General features: G+C 44.2%; 1 protein-coding gene across 2 annotated transcripts in view; it reads left to right on the top strand.

Moving 5' to 3' along the window:
- The window catches only part of ARK2C (arkadia (RNF111) C-terminal like ring finger ubiquitin ligase 2C), a 219,979-nt gene extending 203,201 nt beyond the window's left edge, over positions 1-16,778 (top strand). The window contains exons 5-8 of one of the 2 annotated variants that reach the window (XM_068251636.1): positions 288-392; positions 12,443-12,538; positions 13,806-13,912; positions 15,893-16,778. In XM_068251636.1, the coding sequence (XP_068107737.1) occupies positions 288-392; positions 12,443-12,538; positions 13,806-13,912; positions 15,893-16,010 (426 nt within the window). In that variant the 3' untranslated portion in view covers positions 16,011-16,778. The remainder of the gene's footprint in view (positions 1-287; positions 393-12,442; positions 12,539-13,805; positions 13,913-15,892) is intronic. The other variant, XM_068251631.1, reaches the window with a different exon arrangement.
- The last annotated feature ends 6,094 nt before the right edge of the window (positions 16,779-22,872 follow it).

Here is a 22,872-nt window from a genome sequence, read left to right as displayed (position 1 = left end):
CTGGGATAGGTGTCTGTGATGGTTGTCCCTTGTCCAGTAGTCTCTCGTAGTTCTCTGTCAGTTCTGGAGACCCTGCTGGGCTGAGGCATGTAGGATGACGATGATGTGTCTGGGATAGGTGTCTGTGATGGTTGTCCCTTGTCCAGTAGTCTCTCGTAGTTCTCTGCCAGTTCTGGAGACCCTGCTGGGCTGAGGCGAGTAGGTTGATGATGTTTTCTGGACAGTCCTGTCAGGCTTGATGTGACGGTTCACAATCAATTAACTGTTTCTCTTGTCTGTTTTGAAAGGTTGTCCATGACATCAGAAATTACCCTTACCCGCAGCTTCATCTCCTTGCCCTCCAGGGTCTCAGTCCAGCGCGGCACACCTCTGCTGTGAGGGAAAGCTATGAAGTGAGTAGAGTCTTGCTTCAAATAAATGTCTGCCATTCCGTAACAAAGCTAGCATCGACCATCCATTCATTCATCTAGATGTAACACCTCAAAAATATAAGTCTGATAGTCTACCTTGACACGTGTATAGGCCATAGGCCATCCTATGTTTGTCATGTATTAGTGAAAACCCCAACCCACTAAAAATATCTGTGGTCCACTTAACTACATTTGTCCAGCACAGTATACAATACAATACAATACAATAACATTTCTATAGCGCTTTTCTCCCATAGGACTCAAAGCGCTTAGGCTCTCTCAGATTCAGTAATTAGTAGGATGAAGTATTCACACAACAAAAGTTATATTTCTGCAAATGCCAAACTGAACAGGTGGGTTTTCAGTAGATGTAACCAGGTACATCCCATACAATCCATCTAAACATATGTGTTCCTCACGTTCCATCCGTCAAGTTCATTCAACCACGTGTCTGTCAAAGTACTTTAAAGGGAACCCGAGGTGAGAGGGATATGGAGGCTGACATGTTTATTTCCTTTTAAATAATACACATTGCCTGGCTGTCCTGCTGATCCTCTGCCTCTAATACGTTAAAGGACAACTATCAAAGTTAACTAAAATTCTAAATGCCACATATATTTTCAGTAATTACTAGCAAATTGCAATACAAAGGCTTTTTTCATCTTTTATATGAAGAAAATGACATTTACAGAGAACAGTTCTCACTGTGGGCATTCTATGGAGGACTGTGACAAGCACATGCAGCATACAGAAACTATCTTCACTGGCTCTAGTACTGTGACTGGAGCATAAATATAGCTTCAAATGTGTGTAAATAATCATCAGCTGAAGCTCTGTGTTCCTGTTCGTTTGTGTCTTTCTGCTACGCAGTGTAAAGTAAACAATGTACAGCCAGGTTACAGTTCAGCTCTGCCTCCACTATCCCCGTTCCAGACACAAAATTGTTACAAAACGGCTGGTAAACAAGGATTTTTTTTTCACACAGGCTGTGCTGAGAGACCTCTGCAAAGCTGTCTAGTGTTGATGGCTAAATGCTCTATAGGAATGTGGGGTTTAAAGAAAAAAAAGTTTCTTTGATAGTTGTTCGTTAAGCCATAGACCCTGAAGCCTGCAGATCAGAAGTCTATGACACAGCACAGAAGATTAGCTGCATGCTTGTTTCAGACCCTACTGACCAGAAAGTGCAGCAGGAGTGCAAGGCAACTGATATTGTTTAAAAGGAAATAAAATATGGCAGCTTCCATAGGTCTCACACCTCGGGTTCCTTTTAAGGTCGGTTTCACACCTATAACTAGCAGTTGTAGCGCAAAAATTTGCCTTGATATGACCCTGTGCCATGGTGTGGCGACACGGTCATATGCTTAGTGTCACAGTCTATGCAATCATATTTGCGAATGATGGCCACAGCCAACCAAGAATGAGACTGTTGCCTGGTGGTCTAAACAAACCAATGATGGTCCATTTAACTGCATGGGTCAACCACTGTCCAGTTGGCATTCTCTATCACTGAAAATCCACGTATTCATCAGTGTGCCTGCCCCTCATCCAGGCATGTAAAGCAGTGTACGGGCATAACCGAAAAATGTATATTAGCGACCAGTCCAAGAAGATAAATTACATGCAGGTCACCATAGTTTTTAGATTCTGCTTCTAAAACATGTGTAAGGTAGATTAAACAAATATGCAAAAAGTCAAAACTGACCCCCTTTTTGGGGGTCCTAGATCAGAATGATGAGAGTCGTGTTTAGCAAAGCAGACTGTCTACTCTAGGGAGAGCGCCCTCTTGTAGTCCCAACCTCAAGTTCATCACTGACTTCCCCTGTGTGATAACTAACCTCCCCACCAACCCAATCCCCTCTTTGCCTGCTACCGTGTCACGCAACCTTTGTGGTGTTTCCTGGATGGACCTGGAAAGGCGGAGACACTTCGGGGCCCGCCCAGATATCAGTGGGATGGTGTAAACACTTTCAGAGGAGATTTCTGATGAAGCAATCGAGTTCCTTTGACCTGTTCCATTCAGAGGCTATGCATGCAACACTAATGAGTGTACAGTAAAGTCAGGACACGTGTACAGCGGGCAGAGAAATAAACTGTTCAGAGACCACTCAAATTGTGCACGTGTCTGTGTATGTCTGTGTGTGTTTGTGCATCTGTCTCTCAATTTTTATTATATTTTTCTCTTTTTATTTTACTTTGTAACAGATTTTTTTTTTATGTTCGGTTTTGAATTTTCAGGTGTGTAAATTGTGTTGTAGGCTTTTGACAGACACAACATTCAGGATCGGAGAACAAATCTTCCTACACGTTATTAGTGTGAATTGTAAGCCTTGTACATACGCGATCCTTCGGGCGACAGTTTGTGGAAGAATGCTGTGCAGGCCGCAGTTATGGAGGAGGGGAGAGGAGGAGTTGGTAGAACGTTGTTTTCTTTAGACGACATCGGTGCATACATAGTAGATTCTCGACCGAGTCAATCCTTAGATCAGTCGTGAGATTAAAAACTTTAATAAAATGGTAATGAAGAGTAAAATACTCAAAGGTTTCCTAAGAAACAATTTTTAAGTAGTCACATAATATCTGACAGGTGATGGATCTTTAAAGAACCAGTATCGCGAAAATCACAAAATTTTAAATACATATAAAACATACAAATAAAAAGTACTTTTTTTCCAGAGTAAGCTGAGCCATAAATTACTTTTCTCCTATGTTGCTGTCACTTGCAGTAGGTAGTAAAAATCTGACAGAACCAACAGGTTTTTGACTAGCCCATCTGCTCATGGGGGATTCTCAGAGTTTTAATTTTTTTCAAAAGCACTTGGTGAATGGCAGTTGCCCCATCCAACTGCCAAAAAAGTGTGCAGCAGGCCGGGAGATATTAATCCTTTTCTGAAGGTGTGTTTATAAAGAATAAATGCCATGCTGAGGATCCCCCATGAAGAGATGGACTGATCAAAACCTGTCAGTTCTGTCAGATATCTGCCAACCTGCTGCTACCACTTCAACTCTGTCAGATTTCTACTACCCACTGTAAGCAATAGGAACATAGGAGAAAAGTAATTTATGGCGCATTGTACTCTGGAAGGAATATGCTTCTTATTTGTATGTATTAACATGTATTTTAAATTTAACAATTTTTCACGATAGTGGTCCTTTAAAGAGAGCCCGAGGTGGGCGCAAAAAAAAAATTTGGGCTACCTGATCTGTGGGGCAGAGTGGATCAGGTAGCCGCAAAATCGCCGCTCCTGTGGGCCGCACTGGCCCACTTTCACAGTGTGTCTCTCACAGCGTGCAGGAAGGCGGGGAATCGGCAGGGGGCACGGCCAGGGAGGCAGCTCTGGAAACCCTGCAGGAACGCCCCTGGCGGGCATTTTGAACAGGGAATTTGTCTCCTTAATGTTTACCTCTGAGATAGCGACAAATATTGTCGCTAATCTCGGGGGGCCATAGCATAGGTGGGGGGAGGGTAGAGAGCGGCGTCTGGGGGACACAGAGAGGCATGTCAGGAGGCAGAGAACATGCCTCTGTGTCCCATCTGCCCCCCATCTGCCTACCTTGGGTTCTCTTTAAGACTACAACAAGTGGTCTTCAAGAGTGATCAGTTTAACTCCCAATAACGACACTGGGGGTGAGGGTTACCCCTAAAATTGGGCAGTTGGTTGGCCTCATCAGCTCGTGCAACTCACACCATACCTAGAGAGTTCCACTCTTCTCACCCTGATGCCCGGGTAAGTCCATGCAGGCCAGGGGCAAGATAGTTGATTTGTGAAATGGCATTATTGCGCATGAGCCTGGTTGCTGTGGCAACCTGTCATTTGCTCAGTTTTCAGTAGAATAGAGCACCGTGGCAACACAGCAAAAGATGCATTAACATTTTTTTCATTAAGTTCCTGTTTAAAGCATCAGCACAGAAGTCAGGCAACTGGCATTATTTATTAGAGAATGAAGATGGCAGCCTCCATATTCCGCTCACTTTAAATATCAACCTCTGGATGGCCACGTATACTGACACAAGATACAAGCTTTTTAAATGTCCATTGCTTCAAACACAAAGGTGCATACACACCTTTGATGCAAGGTGCTTGTTGGAGATCAGGACATTATCCCCTTTGGCAGCATCGCTAGGCCAGGATGTACAAAAGCATGTTGCAGTGCGCGGGGGGGGGGGGGACCAGGGGGGCAGAGCGGTGTACAACAAAGAAGTTGGCCACGGCTCAGCCAAGTTGATTCACAGTAAAAGGCTCTGCGGGTCGTAGTTTGAGGACCTCTGCTCTAGATAGTCCAGAAACTGTACCCATCATTTTGCTGCAGACCACTGTTTCAGTGCTAGGTCAGGCTAAGCCAGAGGTGTCATACTCATATACAAAGTGGGCCGGAATTGAACTCTGGGACCAAGTCGCGGGCCGACCTCAATGTCTAGTGGCCACCTCTCTCTATTATAATGTTCCCTAGTGTCTACTACCCCCCTCCATCCCCTATACGGTTCTCTGATGTTTAGTGGTCCTTCCTCTCCTATACAGTCCCCTGGTGTCTAGTGCTATCCTCCCCCCCATGGAGATCTAGAGCTTTTTCTCTAATATAGCTTCCCTGGTGGTCTAGAGTGGGCCAAACATAATGCAAAGGGGAGAAACCACCTGAGGGCCAAATCTGATGGCTCCGAGGGCGATATTTGGCCCACGGGCCGGAGATTGACATGTATGCGCTAAGCATATTCAACAGCAGCTTGTGACTATTAGGGTTAGGTTTCAGCAAGGAAGGTTTTAGGGTTAGGTGTCAGGAAGAGGGAGTTTAGGGTTAGATGTCAGAAAGGGGGTTTTGGGGTTAGGCTTCAGGAAGGGAGGTTTTAGGGTTAGGCGTCAGGAAGGGGGGGGGGGGGTTTAGGGTTAGATGTCAGGAAGGGAGGTTTTAGGGTTAGATGTCAGGAAGGGGAGTTTTATGGTTAGGCATCAGGAAGGGGGGGGGGGGGTTTAGGGTTAGGTGTCAGGAATGGGGGGGGGGGTTAGGATTAAATGTCAGGAAGGGGGGGTTAGGTGTCAGGAGGGAGGTTTTAGGGTTAGATGTCAGGAAGGGGAGTTTTATGGTTAGGCATCAGGAAGGGGGGGGGGGGTTTAGGGTTAGGTGTCAGGAATGGGGGGGGGGTTAGGATTAAATGTCAGGAAGGGGGGTTAGGGTTAGGTGTCAGGAAGGGAGGTTTTAGTGTTAGGTGTCAGGAAGGAAGGGGGGGGGTTAAGGTTAAGTGTCAGGAAAGGGGGGTTTAGGGTTAGATGTCAGGAAGGGAGGTTTTAGGGTTAGATGTCAGGCAGGGGGGATTTAGGGTTAGGTGTCAGGGAGGGGGTTTTATAGTTAGGCATGAGGAAGAGGGGCTTTAGGGTTAGGCATCTGAGGGGGAGGGTTCTGTGTGAGAGTAGGGTTAGGTTAAGTAGTAGGGTGGGGTTAGGGTTAGAAGTCAGGGAGAGGATGGGGTTACAATAATTTACACTTTTTACACTTTAAAAATGAAGACTATCGGTAGGTATTAACGATAATTGTATTAACAAAAACAGGCGCCCATTTTTTCTTTCACCCCTATTTATGCATGCAGTAGACACCTCACCTTCTAGTCGCATAGTAAACATGGTAAAAACCAGGGTGAATCCGGGACAAGAAAGTAAATCCCAGAAATATATATGCACACATGCATAAGTGAGATCAAAGCAAAGCGTTTAAATTCAATACTGACCACATTAATTTCTGGCCAGACAAGCTAGTCCTGTCCGTGGCAGATAGACTGTGCTGTGCAGGGGAAGGCTGGGTATTAGTGAGTTCCCCACCTAGAATTGCAGGCAGATGCAATTAAAGATCTTCCATATGGTGTTTGTAGCCTTCAATATTAATCCCAAACTAGGATAGGACATTTTTCTACGTTTCCCCAAAGTGTGGAAAAGGCTTACCCAGTTTATTCCATCTCTAATGCTCAGTAATAAATACATTTTAGTATGAGCTGTTTAGATTGTTACAGAAATTAGGGGTAGTTAGGATTAGCTGGAATCGCACTCCTCTACTGACTTTTCTTCATATGCTGCTTCAATAAATGGTTCATATGAGAGAGAAAAGGCCAGACTTAAAGAGGAACGCCAGTGAAAATAATGTAATAAAAAAAGTGCTTCATTTTTACAATAATTATGTATAAATGATTTAGTCAGTGTTTGCCCATTGTAAAAGCTTTTAAATCCCTGATTTATATTCTGACATTTATCACATGGTGACATTTTTACTGTTGGCAGGTGATGTAGCTGCTGCATGCTGTTTTGGCAGTTGGGAACAGCTGTAAACAGCTATTTCCTACAAGGCAACAAGGTTCACAGACAGGAAACTGCCAGAAGTACCTCGGTCCTCAGAGCTTCTTGTGGGAGGGGTTTCACCACAATATCAGTCATACAGTGCCCTCCGATGGTCTGTTTGTGAAAAGGAATAGATTTCTCATGTAAAAGGGGGTATCAGCTACTGATTGGGATAAAGTTCAATTCTTGGTCGGAGTTTCTCTTTGATAATATCAGCAGCTGAAAACAGTTACCGCATTTTTCGGACTATAAGACGCTCCTGACCATAAGACGCACCTAGGCTTAGAGGACAAAAACCAGGGGAAAAAATATAGTAAACCTGGTGCATCCATGGTGAAGGGGCATCTTGTGGATTATGCCCCCTTTGTACCTCATTCCCCTCTTGTGTCTCACTGTGTCCTCAATTTGAGCGCTTGTGTCCTCCTCTATGCCCCTTTGTGTCCTCCATTTGTCCCCCTGTGTCCTCCTCTGCATGGGCACAGTACAGGGAGGTCCCAACATTGCGGTGGGTTGGAGGTTTGTACTGGCAGGCGTTCACAAGTCAGGAACTCCCTGCATTTGGACTAAAAAACGCAGTGACTTTTTGTCTCCACTTTTTAAGGAGAAAAAGTGAGTCTAATTGTCCAAAAAATACAGTACATTTAAAAAAAATATTATAAATACAACCCCTTACACCCCTGCAAAAGAACCCTGTCTACCACCCCTGTCACAGCGGCTGGATAGTGTACTGGTTAAGGTCTCTCACACAAGTGAACTGGGTTTTAAACTCGGCTCTTCCTGTTCAGTAAGCCAGCATCTATTCATTAATGAGTCCTTGGACAAGACTCCCTAACACTGCTACTGCCTACCGAGCTCAAGCAGCTCAAGTGCTTTGAGTCCACCAGGACTAAAGCGCAATAAGAATGTTATTTTTACTGTCTTGTCACAATGGTCCAAGATATATTACACAAACAGATGTTAGTCGTTGTTGTATCCCAATGGAATTTTGGCTCAGACTGTGCCAATAGTTTGAATATCAATAACATTGTGATATTCTGCTACTGGTAGTGGCAGTATTTTGTCAACTGTATTCCAAAAGTTCCCTTCTGTAACATCCCCTATACTTACCCCTCCTACTGATATGTTTATTACCAACCTTCCTATGCATATGCCTAACACTAACCTGTCTACTTGGGCTACTTGTCAAATACCTACCAATGCCTGCACCAAACACCCCAGCACCACTGTTAGCTGGACACTTGCACCGCTTCACGAACAGCCACCCCACTTGCCAAACACTAATGCCCGCACCAAACGCAAACAGCCCTGTGCCGCTTATCAACCACTCCACACCAACTGGAGTATAGTTGCTGAAGAAATTCCCTGCTCCGCCATCTGTGTTTGTTTAGCCGGTGTCCATGTAGTTGTTATCAGCAGCTGTGAATAGCCTGCAGGAAAGCTCTGCTGGGGCTGTTCCTCCATACAGTAAACACTGAGGCTTAACCCTTTCAGTGCTCCCTAGAAAGCTAAACCAAGTAAAAACTTCTTTTTTAAGATTTACGTAAATTGTATTCAAGTTTTTTTTTTTCCATAAAGGTTGTCATGCCTTGCTAATCTTTTAGAGAAAGAAAGGACGTTCTGAGTTTAGTCCCACTTTAACAGGAGTTGAATATACAAAAAAAAATAAAATAGAAGAATCAAGGCACATAGGAGATCGACCTACAGTATGGTGCTGGTTCTGATCTGGCACAGGTCTGGTGAAGAAGCATAAGTTTCTATTAGAGTAGATTGTGAAAAAATTTTACTTATTGGAAAAAGTGACAGCCGTGAAATACTTAGAGTAAAAATAAGCTTCAGTTTAATGTAAAGCTGGATAATTAAAGGATCACTGTGGAGAACATTTGTAAAATTGTATTCTCAATGTCATCTAGAGATGGGCTGAACCTCCGATTTTAGGTTCGCGAACCTTCGCGGAAGGTTCGGTTCCCGGGAAAGTTCGCGAACTGCAATAGACTTCAATGGGGATGCGAACTTTGAAAAATAGAAAAAATTTTGCTGGCCACAAAAGTGATGGAAAAGATGTTTCAAGGGGTCTAACACCTGGAGGGGGGCATGGCGGAGTGGGATACATGCCCAAAGTCCCGGGGAAAAATCTGGATTTGACGCAAAGCAGCATTTTAAGGGCAGAAATCACATTGAATGCTAAATTGCAGGCCTAAAGTGCTTTCAAACATCTTGCATGTGTATACATCAATCATCAATCAGGGAGTGTAATTAGAGTTCTGCTTCACACTGACACACCAAACTCACTGTGTAACGCACCGCAAACAGCTGTTTGCGTAGTGACGGCCGTGCTGGACTGATGCGCAACATGGCCAGAGTGCAAGCCGTGGCAGTTTTCCAGCCCATATGGTCGCCGGGCTGTGGTAGCTCAATGATAGAACAACAGTGACTGTCCAACTGATCAAATTTGGTCTGTCCACAATGAAGCAACGAACTTATTATCTTCTTGTATGTAGGTAGGCATAGGTAGGAGTCCCAGTATAGGTAGGTAGGCATAGGTAGGAGTCCCAGTATAGGTAGCTAGGCATAGGTAGGTGCCTCAGTAGTTAGCTAGGCATAGGTAGGAGTCCCAGTATAGGTAGATAGGCATAGGTAGGTGCCTCAGTAGTTAGCTAGGCATAGGTAGGAGTCCCAGTATAGGTAGATAGGCGTAGGTAGGAGTCCCAGTATAGGTAGGTAGGCATAGGTAGGTGCCTCAGTAGTTAGCTAGGCATAGGTAGGAGTCCCAGTATAGGTAGGTAGGCATAGGTAGGTGCCTCAGTAGTTAGCTAGGCATAGGTAGGAGTCCCAGTGTAGGTAGGCATAGGTAGGTGCCTCAGTAGTTAGCTAGGCATAGGTAGGAGTCCCAGTATAGGTAGGTAGGCATAGGTAGGAGTCCCAGTATAGGTAGGTAGGCATAGGTAGGTGCCTCAGTAGTTAGCTAGGCATAGGTAGGAGTCCCAGTATAGGTAGGTAGGCATAGGTAGGAGTCCCAGTATAGGTAGGTAGGCATAGGTAGGTGCCTCAGTAGTTAGCTAGGCATAGGTAGGAGTCCCAGTATAGGTAGGTAGGCATAGGTAGGTGCCTCAGTAGTTAGCTAGGCATAGGTAGGAGTCCCAGTATAGGTAGGTAGGCATAGGTAGGTGCCTCAGTAGTTAGCTAGGCATAGGTAGGAGTCCCAGCATAGGTAGGTAGGCATAGGTAGGTGCCTCAGTAGTTAGCTAGGCATAGGTAGGAGTCCCAGTATAGGTAGATAGGCATAGGTAGGTGCCTCAGTAGTTAGCTAGGCATAGGTAGGAGTCCCAGTATAGGTAGATAGGCGTAGGTAGGAGTCCCAGTATAGGTAGGTAGGCATAGGTAGGTGCCTCAGTAGTTAGCTAGGCATAGGTAGGAGTCCCAGTATAGGTAGGTAGGCATAGGTAGGTGCCTCAGTAGTTAGCTAGGCATAGGTAGGAGTCCCAGTGTAGGTAGGCATAGGTAGGTGCCTCAGTAGTTAGCTAGGCATAGGTAGGAGTCCCAGCATAGGTAGGTAGGCATAGGTAGGAGTCCCAGTATAGGTAGGTAGGCATAGGTAGGCCCCTCAGTAGTTAGCTAGGCATAGTTAGGAGACACAGTAGTTAGCTAGACATAGGTAGAAGACCCAGTAGTTAGCTAGGCATAGGTAGGAGACCCAGTATAGGTAGGTAGGCATAGGTAGGTCCCCTAGTATAGGTAGGTAGGTAGGTGTCCCCGTATAGGTAAGTAGGTGCCCCAGTAGTTAGGTAGGCATAGGTAGGTGTCCCAGTATAGATAGTTAGGCAGGGCCTGGCTGTGGCTGGCACAGTAATAACAATTACCAAGGTCCAGCTGCAACAGATAGGGCTGTATAATGTCAGTGAGCAACACACACACAAAAAAACACATCTGGAAAACATTAGCTCTCAAAAGAGCTGTTGAGGGGTGCTATTTTAGCAATAACAATCAGCCAGGAGCAAGCCAACACCAATAGCCTAACTAATCTTTCCCTAGGAGAACAAGTCTGCAGCATCTGTCCCTAGTCTGTCTCTAGCAGGCACACGAGTGAGTGTAATGGCCGGCAAGCCTGCCTTATATAAGGGGGGGTGGGGCTCCAGGGCTTAGTGTAGCCTGAATGGCTACAATGTGCCTGCTGACTGTGATGCAGAGGGTCAAAGTTGACCCTCATAGTGCATTATGGGGCAAATCGAACTTCCGCAAAAGTTCGCCTGGTCCAGGCAAACGCGAACCACTGAAGTTCGCCTGGAACCGTTCGGCCCATCTCTAATGTCATCCTGTTGAAGAGGGTGTAGAACCTCGTACACACACTAAAGGTGACTGTTTGAGGGCATCTTGGCTAATAATCTGGTTTTGCTTCAGCTACTCCAGTTCTTTGTTTAAAAATCTGGCACACTGGATCATTTAAACAGGAAAGAACGAAGACATTGTTCCCCTCCTTACTCCGCCCAATTGTTCTCGCCTCTCCACAGCAACAGTACGCATCGCTCAGCTGTAGCCTAGAGACCTAGTTTAAAGGACTGCTCCAGTGAAAAAAAAAAAAGTAAGCAGTTAAAATCTGACAGAGATGACAGGTTTTGGACTAGTCCATCTCTTCATGGGGGATTCTCAGGCTTTCCTAAACGGCAGTTTAACTGCCAAAATAGTAAGACACCAGCCAGCCTCCCTACTCCCTTACACATTATTTTGTCAGTTAGACTTAGCAACTGCCATATAGAAAACGTTTATGAAAACACAGAAAATCCTGAGAATCCCTCATGAGGAGATGGACTAGTCCAAAACCTGTCAGTTCTGTCAGATGTGACATGATGAGATAGACATGTGTATGTACAGTGCCTAGCACACAAATAACTGCTGTGTTCCTTTTTTCTTTCTCTGCCTGAAAGATATCAGGTATGTAATGCTGGGAATACACCATAAGTTTTTTTCAGCAGATAGATGGTTTGATAGATCATTTCCAACATGTCCGATCCTATTTTTGATTGATTTTCTGATCGATTTCTCATAGAAGTGAATGGAAATTGATAAGAAAAACGATCGGAAGTAAGATCGGACAGTAAATTGACTGAAAAATCTCAAATTGTATTCCCAACATAAGAGGCTGACTCAGTCCTGACTCAGACAGGAAGTGACTACAGTGGGACCCTCACTGATAAGAAATTCCAACTATAAAACACTTTCCTAGCAGAAAATTGCTTCTGAGAGCAGGAAAGAGATAAAAAGGGTGAATAGTTCATAGATTTTAGCTCTGGTATACTTTAAACAATGTATCATTGAGCAAAAACAATAAAACAGTAAAAACTTAAAAAGTAGATTTAAACATAAAAGAAAACTGGAATATCTTAAAAAGCCATTTTTAGGAGAAGGAAGATAGATACAATTGTTTATTTCATTAGTTTATTTTCACCTCAGGTGTCCTTTAACTACACTCAGGTCCCAAAGTGTTCATCCCTATGGGTGACAGTTATTGTGCATGCCTGCATACCTTCCATAAGGCTCTGCTCAAAGGAGAATGTTTTAGCCTTTTGTCTGTAAATAAAACGCTGTTTGGCTACTCTGGCGATTATATGAGCAGACAGTGTACCCTGCAGTTCTGAGTTGGAATATTAGCAGCTTTGTGTTTCCTTGTATCAGTCAGTCAGTCAGTCAGTAGATTCATACCTGCTGTTTCTCTGGTTACAGGAACTGCTGCAGTTAGAGGACAGACTTGGAAGTGTGACGAGGGGAGCCGTGCAGAATGTCATAGAGAGATGCACGTTTCCGCACAAATACAAGAAGGTAAGAAACCGCCTGCAGATCACATGACTGCCCACACATTTTACCTGATCCCAAGCCAGAGGCGTATATACAGGGGAGCAGCTTCTGCGGCCGCAGGGTGGGGGGCTAACTACTACTTCACTCCCTCTGATAAAGGGGTCCGTCCTTCACATAAGGTGTATTTGTGGCTACACCTGTTATGGGTGTGAAGATTATAAAGGCCACACTTGTTTTATGGCCCTTGTGAGATGGGCCCCCTGGCTAATAGGGTCACCAGGGGTAGGAAAGGGTCTAAACATTGGGGGGGCCTAGCAAAGTTTTACTGGGGGGCCCTATGATTTATAGAGTTATGCCACTTGTCCAAGCATCTAGGTATTTACAAAGCTTAGAAGATTGTCAGTGGTCTCTGAGTACAGCTAGTGATAAACAAAAGTGGGGACACCGAGAGCCCAATATAGTGTAATAAGCAAAACAATAGGTTGGAATTGAAAAGTATATAGTGTATAGACTCACAAAAGTGGGTTACCTCCTAGGTAACCACTGTACAGGCAGGTGAGGAGATTAGACCTGTCCTCACTCAGGATTAAAAGTCGCTCTCTGTAGATCAGGAAAATAGAGATGGGGATCGACCCCTCCCCCAGGGGTGGATATTGGTAATATAAGAGTGAACAGAGGCGCCAGCAGGATAAAAGGTACTAAAAGTTTAAAATTCCTCAGGAGGTGGTGGTGGACTCGCCTCCTTCAAGTAGACAAGATACTGTCAGCTTTTTCACAACAAAAGGTTTATTTATATACTCCAGACAACCATGCAACGCGTTTCGCAGGTCTATTCCTGCTTCCCCAGGCAATAACAAATAGGAGTACACGCAGTACAGTCTCAAGGTCACGATAAGCGCCTTTGTGAACCTAGCTGAATACAGCTAGGTTCACAGCGGGCGTTGCGTTCCCTGTAAAGTTTCTCCAAGGTGATCCAGCACAGCTCTTTTATCAGAAAATTACTTTATTGGATCCTAAAAAGTACATACATCATAGCTGTATAGTGGCATTCTCTGTAAAGGCAGCAACCGAACAGGAAGTCACGCTTTACATAGTGTGTTAAGGGTTTTTTTTTTTTACTTTAACCACTCTCGTGTGTCCCCATCCTTTCCAGACAGGAAGACAGACAGGCACAGAAATCCAGCCCTGCTTCTCTCCCTGATGTTTTTCTTCATGCCTATCACACTGCTCCGTATATTTGTAATATATTGCTTTCGTATTTTTTCTTTACTCTCGCCTTTTATACTAACAGAGGATACCACACGATGGAAAAGACTCGAAAGATGACGAGGAGGAGGCCGATACGGATGAGAAGTGCACAATCTGCCTGTCAATGCTTGAAGACGGAGAGGATGTCAGGTAAATGTACCGTGTATACAACAAGGCAATGGCTTAGCGAAGAGAGAGGGGTCCAAGTGCAAGTTTTACATTTTGCCCTCCTAGCACTCTATTGATAAGGAGCCCCAAAACCTACCTAAGGCATCTTCAGTGTAAGAGGTGGAATCAGAGAAGGAAGTACTTATAAAGGTGACCCCAGCGTAGCACCAATGAAAAGTTAATAAGATGGATAAAGGAGGGACCCTGGTGTCCTAGTGCTACACCACTGTAACAACGGGAACACAGTGAGGCCATACCCTGCGATCACCACATCACTTGACAAGACAAATAACATTTATATTGTGCTTTTCTCCTGGCGGACTCAAAGCGCCAGAGCTGTAGCCACTAGGATGCGCTCTATGAGCAGTAGCAGTGTTAGGGAGACTTGCCTAAGGTCTCCTACTGAATGGGTGCTGGCTTACTGAACAGGCAGAGCCGAGATCCGAACCTTTAAGAGCCCTTAACCATTACACCATCCTGCTTAATCTTTAAAATGATCCTGAAGTGAAAAAAGTGCCCCTGGGGGTACTTACCTCAGGATCCTAAAGAGGCTCACCTCCCCTTCAGCTCCGCTCCAGCGGTGGGACCCCGGAAGTCTGGTGACAAGGGCTTGTTGGTGCTGCACGCCGGCGCACTAATGGCTCTGCTCAGTCCGCTCTACTACACAGGTGGCTCGCGTCTGCGTAGTAGATCAGACCCGATCAGGCTCAGCTATTTCTGCCGGAGCCGCTACTACGCCTAGGCAGGCAGGCCACTGTTATTGGTGGTTCAGCGGGGCGAGGGCTGGATCGGGCTGCCTGAGGATCCAGAGGCTTCTTCCCCCTCCTGAAGTATCTTTTTTTTATTTATTTATTCAAGTTACAGATCCTTTTTAAAGGACAACTAAAGTGAGAAGTATATGGCGGCTGACATATTTATTTCCTTATAAACGATACCAGTTGCCTGCTGTTTTATCTTAACTCATGGTTTATCTCTCCTTATTTGACTTAACTCATGAATTATCTCTCCTTATTTGTTTGTGTCATGCATTAGCTCTCCGTGCATTAAAGTGAACCTTAAAGGGAAGGTTCAAGCAAAAAAAAAAATGAGATTCACTTACCTGGGGCTTCTACCAGCCCCATGTAGCCATCCTGTGCCCTCGTAGTCACTCACTGCTGCTCCAGTCCCCCGCTGGCAGCTTTCTGACCTCGGAGGTCAGGGCCACATTGCATACATTTTTATGCATTCCAGCTAGTGCAGGAACAAAAATTTACGCGTTTCACCACTAACGCGTAAAAATTTATGTGTTAATGTTCCTGCACTAGCGGGAATGTGTAAAAATGTACGCAATTTGGCCCTGACCTCCGAGGTCAGAAAGCTGCCAGCGGGGGACTGGAGCAGCAGTGAGTGACTACGAGGGCACAGAATGGCTGCATGGGGCTGGTAGAAGCCCCAGGTAAGTGAATCTCATTTTTTTTTTTTTGCTTGGACCTTCCCTTTAAGTGTAAAAAATACATTGAATTTTACTCACCTGGGGCTTACCTCAGCCCCCTGCAGCTGATTGGTGCCCACTACGAGTCGCTCTCATGCTCCGGGTTCCGCTGGCGGCCACTTCCGGTTTCGCCGTCAGGACCTGTCAGGCTGGGGAACGCGGCTGATACTACGCGTTCCCAGCCAAAATAGCACCCCTATGCGGCCATATGACCGCATAGGGGTGCTATTTTGGCTGGGAACGTGTAGAAACGGCCGCCTTCCCAGCCTGACGGGTCCTGACAGCGAAACCGGAAGTGGCCGCCAGCGGGACCCGGAGCATCAGAGCGACTCGTCGTGGGCACCGATCAGCTGCAGGGGGCTGAGGTAAGCCCCAGGTGAGTAAAACTCAATGTATTTTTTACACTTAAGGTTCACTTTAAGGTGAAAAAGTAGTAAGCTTTGGGAATCAACCCCTATGTTCCTTAAACCTTTTTCTTCTTGAACCTACAGGAGGTTACCCTGCATGCACCTCTTCCACCAAGTCTGCGTTGACCAGTGGTTAGCGACGAGTAAGAAGTGCCCTATCTGCAGAGTGGACATCGAAACGCAACTGGAGGAGGACAGCTGAGGGGCAACTCCAATCCGCACGCCGTCCTATCTTCTCCTTATCAGGTCACACGGCCTTCACCTGCAGCAAACCTTTTGCTTCCTGAGCCATTCAGAGGACAGTCTGCAAGCACATTATTCTGTAGATGAACCGTAGGCACGAAACAAAACAAACAAACACAATTACTGGAGGATATTAACAGCCATAACGCTCTGTTTGCAGCGGAAGCGGGCCTTCCTTCTGCCGCGGAGCCCGAGAGATCGCCGGAGACATAGACTGGCTCTTGCAGGTACTCTTTGTGTCGGTCTAGCTTGCCAATCCTGCACTGCAAAGGATTGTATATATACCTCTCTAATCTGTAGAATCAAGTAGGGGTCTGTAGCTTTTAATGTGGATGGCATCTGGAGCATGTTAGCTTAAAATAATGTTGTGTTCGGTGCCCTAGTCATCTTGTGGTGGACATGTTGCTATTAGCCTAATTTTGCACCAAATAATATATACCTTCTTAATTTATATTTATTTTATTATAATTTTTTTTTTTTAGTTTTTAGTTGGTGCTTGAAGGAGCCATTGAAACACTGACATTTCCCAACTTCCAAAATCCGAGGCGTAGAAGAAAATCCTGTTTACATTTAAAAAAATAAGGATTTCTTTGGAGCCTCGAGGTTTCTTTCTGTTTTTTTTAACGGTTATTTGATCTAATTTATTTATTGTACTCAATTATGTTTACAGAGGGATATACAAAGGGCAAAGCTTTCAAAAATGGTTACCGTGGTGTTATCTGCTGATGCCGGGGGGGGGGGGGGGGGGGGACCGATATAAAAATGACAGGAAAAGTGTTTGCGGGCTATCTTCTAAAAATCATTTTTATCGACCCGAGTATTAGCCCTACCCAAATGTTGTCATTAAACGACCTGCTGGCATTTTATGGACTGAGATTCTAACCCTGCAGTACATTGTGTGTCTGCCCCGCCCCGCTCCCCCATGAGGCTACAACAGATTCTAACCCCGCAGTACCTTGTGTCTCCGCCCCTCCCCCCACAAGGCTACAACTAGATTTGAACCTCGCAGTACCTTTTGTCTCTGTCCCCATTTGCAAGGCTACAACAGTTTCTAACCCTGCAGTACAGGCCATTACCCAGTACATCATCAGAATCTGGTGTAGCCTCATGGGCGGGGGAGGAGACATATTTGTCTCCTCCCCACCCATGAGGCTACACCGGATTCTGACCCCTCCCATGAAGCTAGTCACAATTTAACTCTACAGCCCCTCCCACAAAGCTGCAACAGATTCTAACCTTGTGTCTCCACCCACTGCCCATGGGGTTACAGCAGATTCTGCCCCTGCAGTACCTTGCGTCTCCACATCCCGCCGATGGGGCTTGTGCAGATTCTAAACCTGCAGTACCTTGTGTCTCCATCAGAGGTCACAGCCATAATTACAAGGGTATCAGAGGTGGTTAATGTGTTTGGGCCAAAACAGGATTGCATAGACAGGTAAATCTGGTGATTGTTTTTAAATCCTGGGGTATATTTCAATGTCGGCCAAAGTCCTTAGTTTTCTAGTAGTGCCATAAATGCCAATGATACCCCTGCAAGCTGGGCATAGGAAGCATGCCAGTTTAGGCACTCTAGCAAGCGCAGATTATCAATAATTTCATTTACCGAAATTAGGGGAAAATGTTAAAAAGACTACCCTACTGCTGGCTACAGAATGACCACACACCCAGTACCTTAAGTGACCTCAGCTCTTTTGTATTCGCTAGCTCTACCTTCTTGTGCCAAAATACATAGTCCATATAACCAGCTCTGTAACCACTAGAGAGGCCCAGCTTTCAGCATACCCAGCTTGTAGGACAATGTGTGGCTCCACAAAGATGGCCGGGCTTCATACAACTTAGGTCTGCCAATATTTGTTTGGGTAGTCCTGTGTGGTGACAGTTCTATAGGCTTCTAGTGAGAGATGCATTATTTATAAGTGATAGTTCCCCTGGATTCTTTGCCCTGGTGCCATTACCTAAAAGCCCAACTCCAGCAAGTAGAAAAACCCCAATCAGCCAAGCCACATGCTTATACTGATTGGTTATCAGTCTGGTCACATGATCACAGTTCCGTTATTATTCATTCAAATTATCCAGGAGGTGGGATTGTGTTTTCAGGCAACAGGGGGGCCCACATTTGCTTCAGGCGGGGAATGGGGTGGGGTTTCCAGGTTGTAGCAAGGTGAACCAAAGTCTTCTATCAAAGCCCAAGTTCAGTGAAATTAGCTCCTTCCCATCCCACGTATGAATACATCCTCAACACTCATGCCAAAGCCTTTCATTTTACAATGGTGGCTCTAGCAAACAAATTAAGTCCTGTTGAACATCACCTTCCAACCTTCCACACTCCAAACCCATGTTTATTTTCCCTTACAGGAAGGTGGTTGAATGGCAGCTTGACAAGACCCATACCCCTACTGCAGTCTGATTGGGAGGGATGGTTAATGTCAGCCAAGCCACACCTCCCATCACTCCCTCCTTCGCAGCACGATGGGGAACTTCTCAGAGGAGCTAATGATGTAATCCCTACCATAGGCATATGTCCTTACCATGGTCTAAGGCCATTTTTGAAGGGGAGGCAACCATAATCAGTATGCCTAATGCTACAATTCAAGATTAATATCCTCTAATGCCACAGTGCTATCCCAAATATGAGGAGGAGAGGGAAGGAGGGTAAGGGCTTAAAAAATATTTATTTGGATAAGGGCTTTAATTCTTGTGATTAATGGAAAGATCTGAAGTGACAGTGGAATCCCCCTTTAAGGAGGACTCCTGAACTGTCATTGGTTTTGGTACCAAATCTAGAAAAAAAGTAATTGGAAATGATAATTTGTTTGCAGAAGTCATTGTGAAATGCAGTGGCATTTCACAGAGTTCCCTGTTCACGCCTCAATCCCCTACTGCCGAAATAGGTTACAATGAAATAATATCCTGCTTCCAACGGTTTCTTTCTCTCTCCTGCCCAAATGGTTTTCTTGCTCTTCTCTGCCTCTGTATTTTTCTTGCTCTCTTCTCCTTTTGTGGGTTTCTTGCTCTCCTCTCCTTTTATGGGTTTCTTGTTCTCCTCTCCTTTTGTGGGTTTCTTGCTCTCCTCTCCTTTTGTGGTGTTCTTGCTCTCCTTTGCATCTGTGGGTTTCTTGCTCTTCTCTGCCTCTACATTTATTCCTCTCCTTTTGTAGGTTTCTTGCTCTCCTCTGCTTCTGTAGGTTTCTTGCTTTCCTCTGCTTCTGTAGGTTTCTAGCTCTTATCTTATATTTTTCTTGTTTTTCTCTCCTTTTGTAGGCTTCTTGCTCTTCTCTGCCTCTACATTTGTTCCTCTCCTTTTGTAGGCTTCTTGCTCCCCTCTGCTTCTGTAGGTTTCTTGCTCTCCTCTGCTTCTGTAGGTTTCTAGCTCTTATCTGCCTCTATATTTTTCTTGCTCTTCTCTCCTTTTGTGGGTTTCTTGCTCACCTCAGCTTTTGTAGGTTTCTTGCTCTTTTCTGTTGAGACCCGTCCCCCTGTAAGACTTCTTGGTAATTCCCAAGTTTGGTCTCCCGTTATTCCACGCACCTGCTGTAGCAAATAGGCTAGATATTACCTATTGATCGGGTTAACGCAAGCACCTCCGCTCTGTCACAAATCCAATGGGGTTAGTTATTAAAAGACTCGGCCAGTTCTCTGCAGGATTCCGAAAGGGCTGACATTCACAACTCCAGCACAGAACCAAAGCCATCTCCATCCCTTCAATAAGAGCACAATTTACCTAATGATAACAAATGTAGAGCTGTTTCCTCGTCAGCAGTTCTCAAGGCTTTAATGAACCGGAGAAGCCATCTTAGAACAAATCAATTGCCATTTGCCTAGCCCGGCCTTGCTGGAATCTGTGTGGAGCTGGCCCAGGCCCCTCGGCATCAGCAGACGCTACAACTGCATGCAGAGACGCAGTCTATTAGTCTTTGTGGTGTAACCCCCACCCCTCAGCGTGGAGCCGACTCCATAATGAGGCCATCTGGGGTGAGGCGGTTTCCTTTCAGTCGCAAAGAAGGTTGTTCAGTGACTTACAGCTCTCAGTTCATTAAAGGCCAACTGAACCTGAAACCAAACAAGGCAGATTCTTCAAGCAGTCATGCTGATTAGTGGATAAATAATACATAAATAAAGTATTATCTATGGGATGGAACTCTTCGAATATGTAAATATCATCCATTGTCTAGCTCTGCTTGGTGTTTATGGTTCCTCCTACTTTGGGTGTCACATGGTCACACACCTGTTTGACCCGCCCAGCAGCTGCTATCCGAGAGGAGAGGAAATGAGCTGTGCTGCAGTTTCAAAGGCATGTTTTTTCTGTCCCCGGTTTATGTTGACTTAACGTCCTGACTGCTATTAGGATTTGCCTTATTCAGTTCTAGGTTTTGCTGTGTTTTAAAATGTTTACCTATTTTAAAACAAAAATGCAGCCCTGATCGACAATGAAGTACACTTACGTCATTGATTTTAGATCCATTTTTAAGATACTGGGATGTCACCTGTAGTACGTACACTGCAAGTCGCTGCTGCTTGTTCTGATAGTAGACAGATAGGTAGTAGGGATGATCAATCAGATGCAAATATTTCCAAGTTCATGCAGGATTATGTACATTTATATGCAAATATATGCAGCTTGAAAATGGACCAATCAAGTCCTACCCAGGTTTAAATTGATTGGTCCATTTTCAAGCTGCATATATTTGCATAAAATGTACATAATCCTGCATGAACTTGGAAACATTTGCATCTCATTGATTATCCCTAGTAGGTAGTGTTCAGACTCCTCTCCATTGTCATACATTGTTCCTCTACTTATCATCCCTGTGCAGAACATTATCGGCACATTAGCAAATAGTGAGTACAGAATAGGGTGTAGTCAAGAGCCAGTTTTTATTACAAACTGTGGGAGTGACATGCCAGAATCTTAAAACAGGGCTAAAATCAATTCCAGTGCTGATCAGAGAGACATCTCAACCACCCCTCAATATAAGTATGCTTACACTGACACTTTAAAGGGAAAATGTGGTTTGTGCAGTTTTTAATTAGAAAAATCTAAAATATTAAGAACAATTTTTTATTCTATTTGTAAAGATGTACAGAGGCGCCACAAGGATAAAATATGCTAAAATCGTTTAAAACGTTCAGGAGGCGGTGGTGGACCAGCCACTCCAAAACAGACACAACACTGTCGATTATGGTAGTCACAATTTATTCACATACTCCTAGAAACAACTGGCAACACGTTTCGCGGGTATATTCCGCTTCTTCCGGCAATAACAAATAGGAGTACACACAGTACAGTCTCAAGGTCACGATAAGCGCCTCTGTGTTTTTTTTCTATAGAGTTCCACACTGTGGTTTCACCGGCAGCTTTTAAAGAAAAGTCTTGCTGTGCTGCTGTAGTAAACACATCAGTATTACTACAGTAAACATGCCTCATGGCTGGGTAACTGCAAATTCTCTTATGACACAGCAGTCACACATCCCAACACAGAGGTAGATGATCACTGGCATGCTAATACTTGACGCAACTTTTCCTGCAATTTGTATGCAGATTGGAATTTGATCTGGTCCATTTACAATTTGCATACAAAATTTGCAAGAAGTTGAAAAAATTAGTGTTTCATTGGTCATCTGTAATTCTTACCAATTCATAGCTGGAAGAGTATGCAGCCTAACCCCTGAGACTAGTCTAACTGCTGGTATGATGTAGTGAGGCTAGAATGATGATGTCATCAGAATCTGGTCGGTGGAGGGTCAGGGATGTGTTTGGGAGATTTTTTTATGAGGCTGGAGTTTTCCTTTAATGAGCTGACTGTAGTCACTGAAGTAGAATATATTATCGGGGCTAGGAGTGAGTTTGACTCTTTAATTGTGAGGTGGGAAAAAATGCAGTTTTAGTTCTAAAACCGAAAAAGTATTAAATTTTTGCCTAATGAACAAGCACATTTTTTTCTAAAAAAAAAAGTATGTAAAATTTGTTTTTTTTTTAAAAAAAAGCACCAAGTTTTTAATCAAAAAATATATGTGTATATGAAACCCTAAATAAAAATAAATAAAAATTGTTGGGCCGTAATGTTGGAGACTGTATCGGTGTATTGGGTACCATGTGTTTAATATCTTGTGAGAGTAGAACGCTTTTAGGATGCTTTTTTCGGATATTGCTGGCTAGCTCACAGGGTTTTGTGACTTTCAATGCCTTATATTTAACAATCATAATTTATGACTAACTCGTAGAGTTTTTTTGTGAGCTCTTATTTATTTTTATAGTTGTTTTGGGCCTTTTTAATTATAATTTATTTATTTAGAGACCTTACTAATTTTAATTTTTTTTTGTTTTTTATATTATATATATATCTCTCTCTCTATCTATATATGCGACTCCTATTACCTCATTTTTTTGCATTGTTCGAAAAATGGAATGCGCTGCATGTGACGGTACTTTAAACAAATGAAAATCTTTATCTCGTGAAGAAAAAAATATTTAAAAAAAAAATAAAAAAAAAAAAGTAATGGTAAACTGACGATAAAATTCAGGGTGTGTGTTGATGAAGTGTAATTTTTTTCCCGTGGTGCTGTTATCTTGAAAATAACATTCCATTAAGAATGCAAAACCTTTGATTCTGTATGCTGTGACTAGTGACAACCTGCAATATAGTGAACATGATTAGCACACATAAATATGATTTGCACTCATGATCGGACTGAGGTGACCCTTTCACTTTCCTCGCTGTCTATTAAATGATTGATGAAGTGAAAAAAGGAAGGGGTGGTTCTGCTCGTAAACAGGGCTGCTGTCTTGGTTGCTAGTCGAGCAACAGGGCGGCCATGTTGTA

This window comes from Hyperolius riggenbachi, chromosome 1 (assembly GCF_040937935.1).
Source record: "Hyperolius riggenbachi isolate aHypRig1 chromosome 1, aHypRig1.pri, whole genome shotgun sequence".
NCBI classification, from domain to species: Eukaryota; Metazoa; Chordata; class Amphibia; order Anura; family Hyperoliidae; genus Hyperolius; species Hyperolius riggenbachi.
Note: the sequence above shows the minus strand (reverse complement) of the source record. Positions and strands in the feature narration are given on the sequence as shown.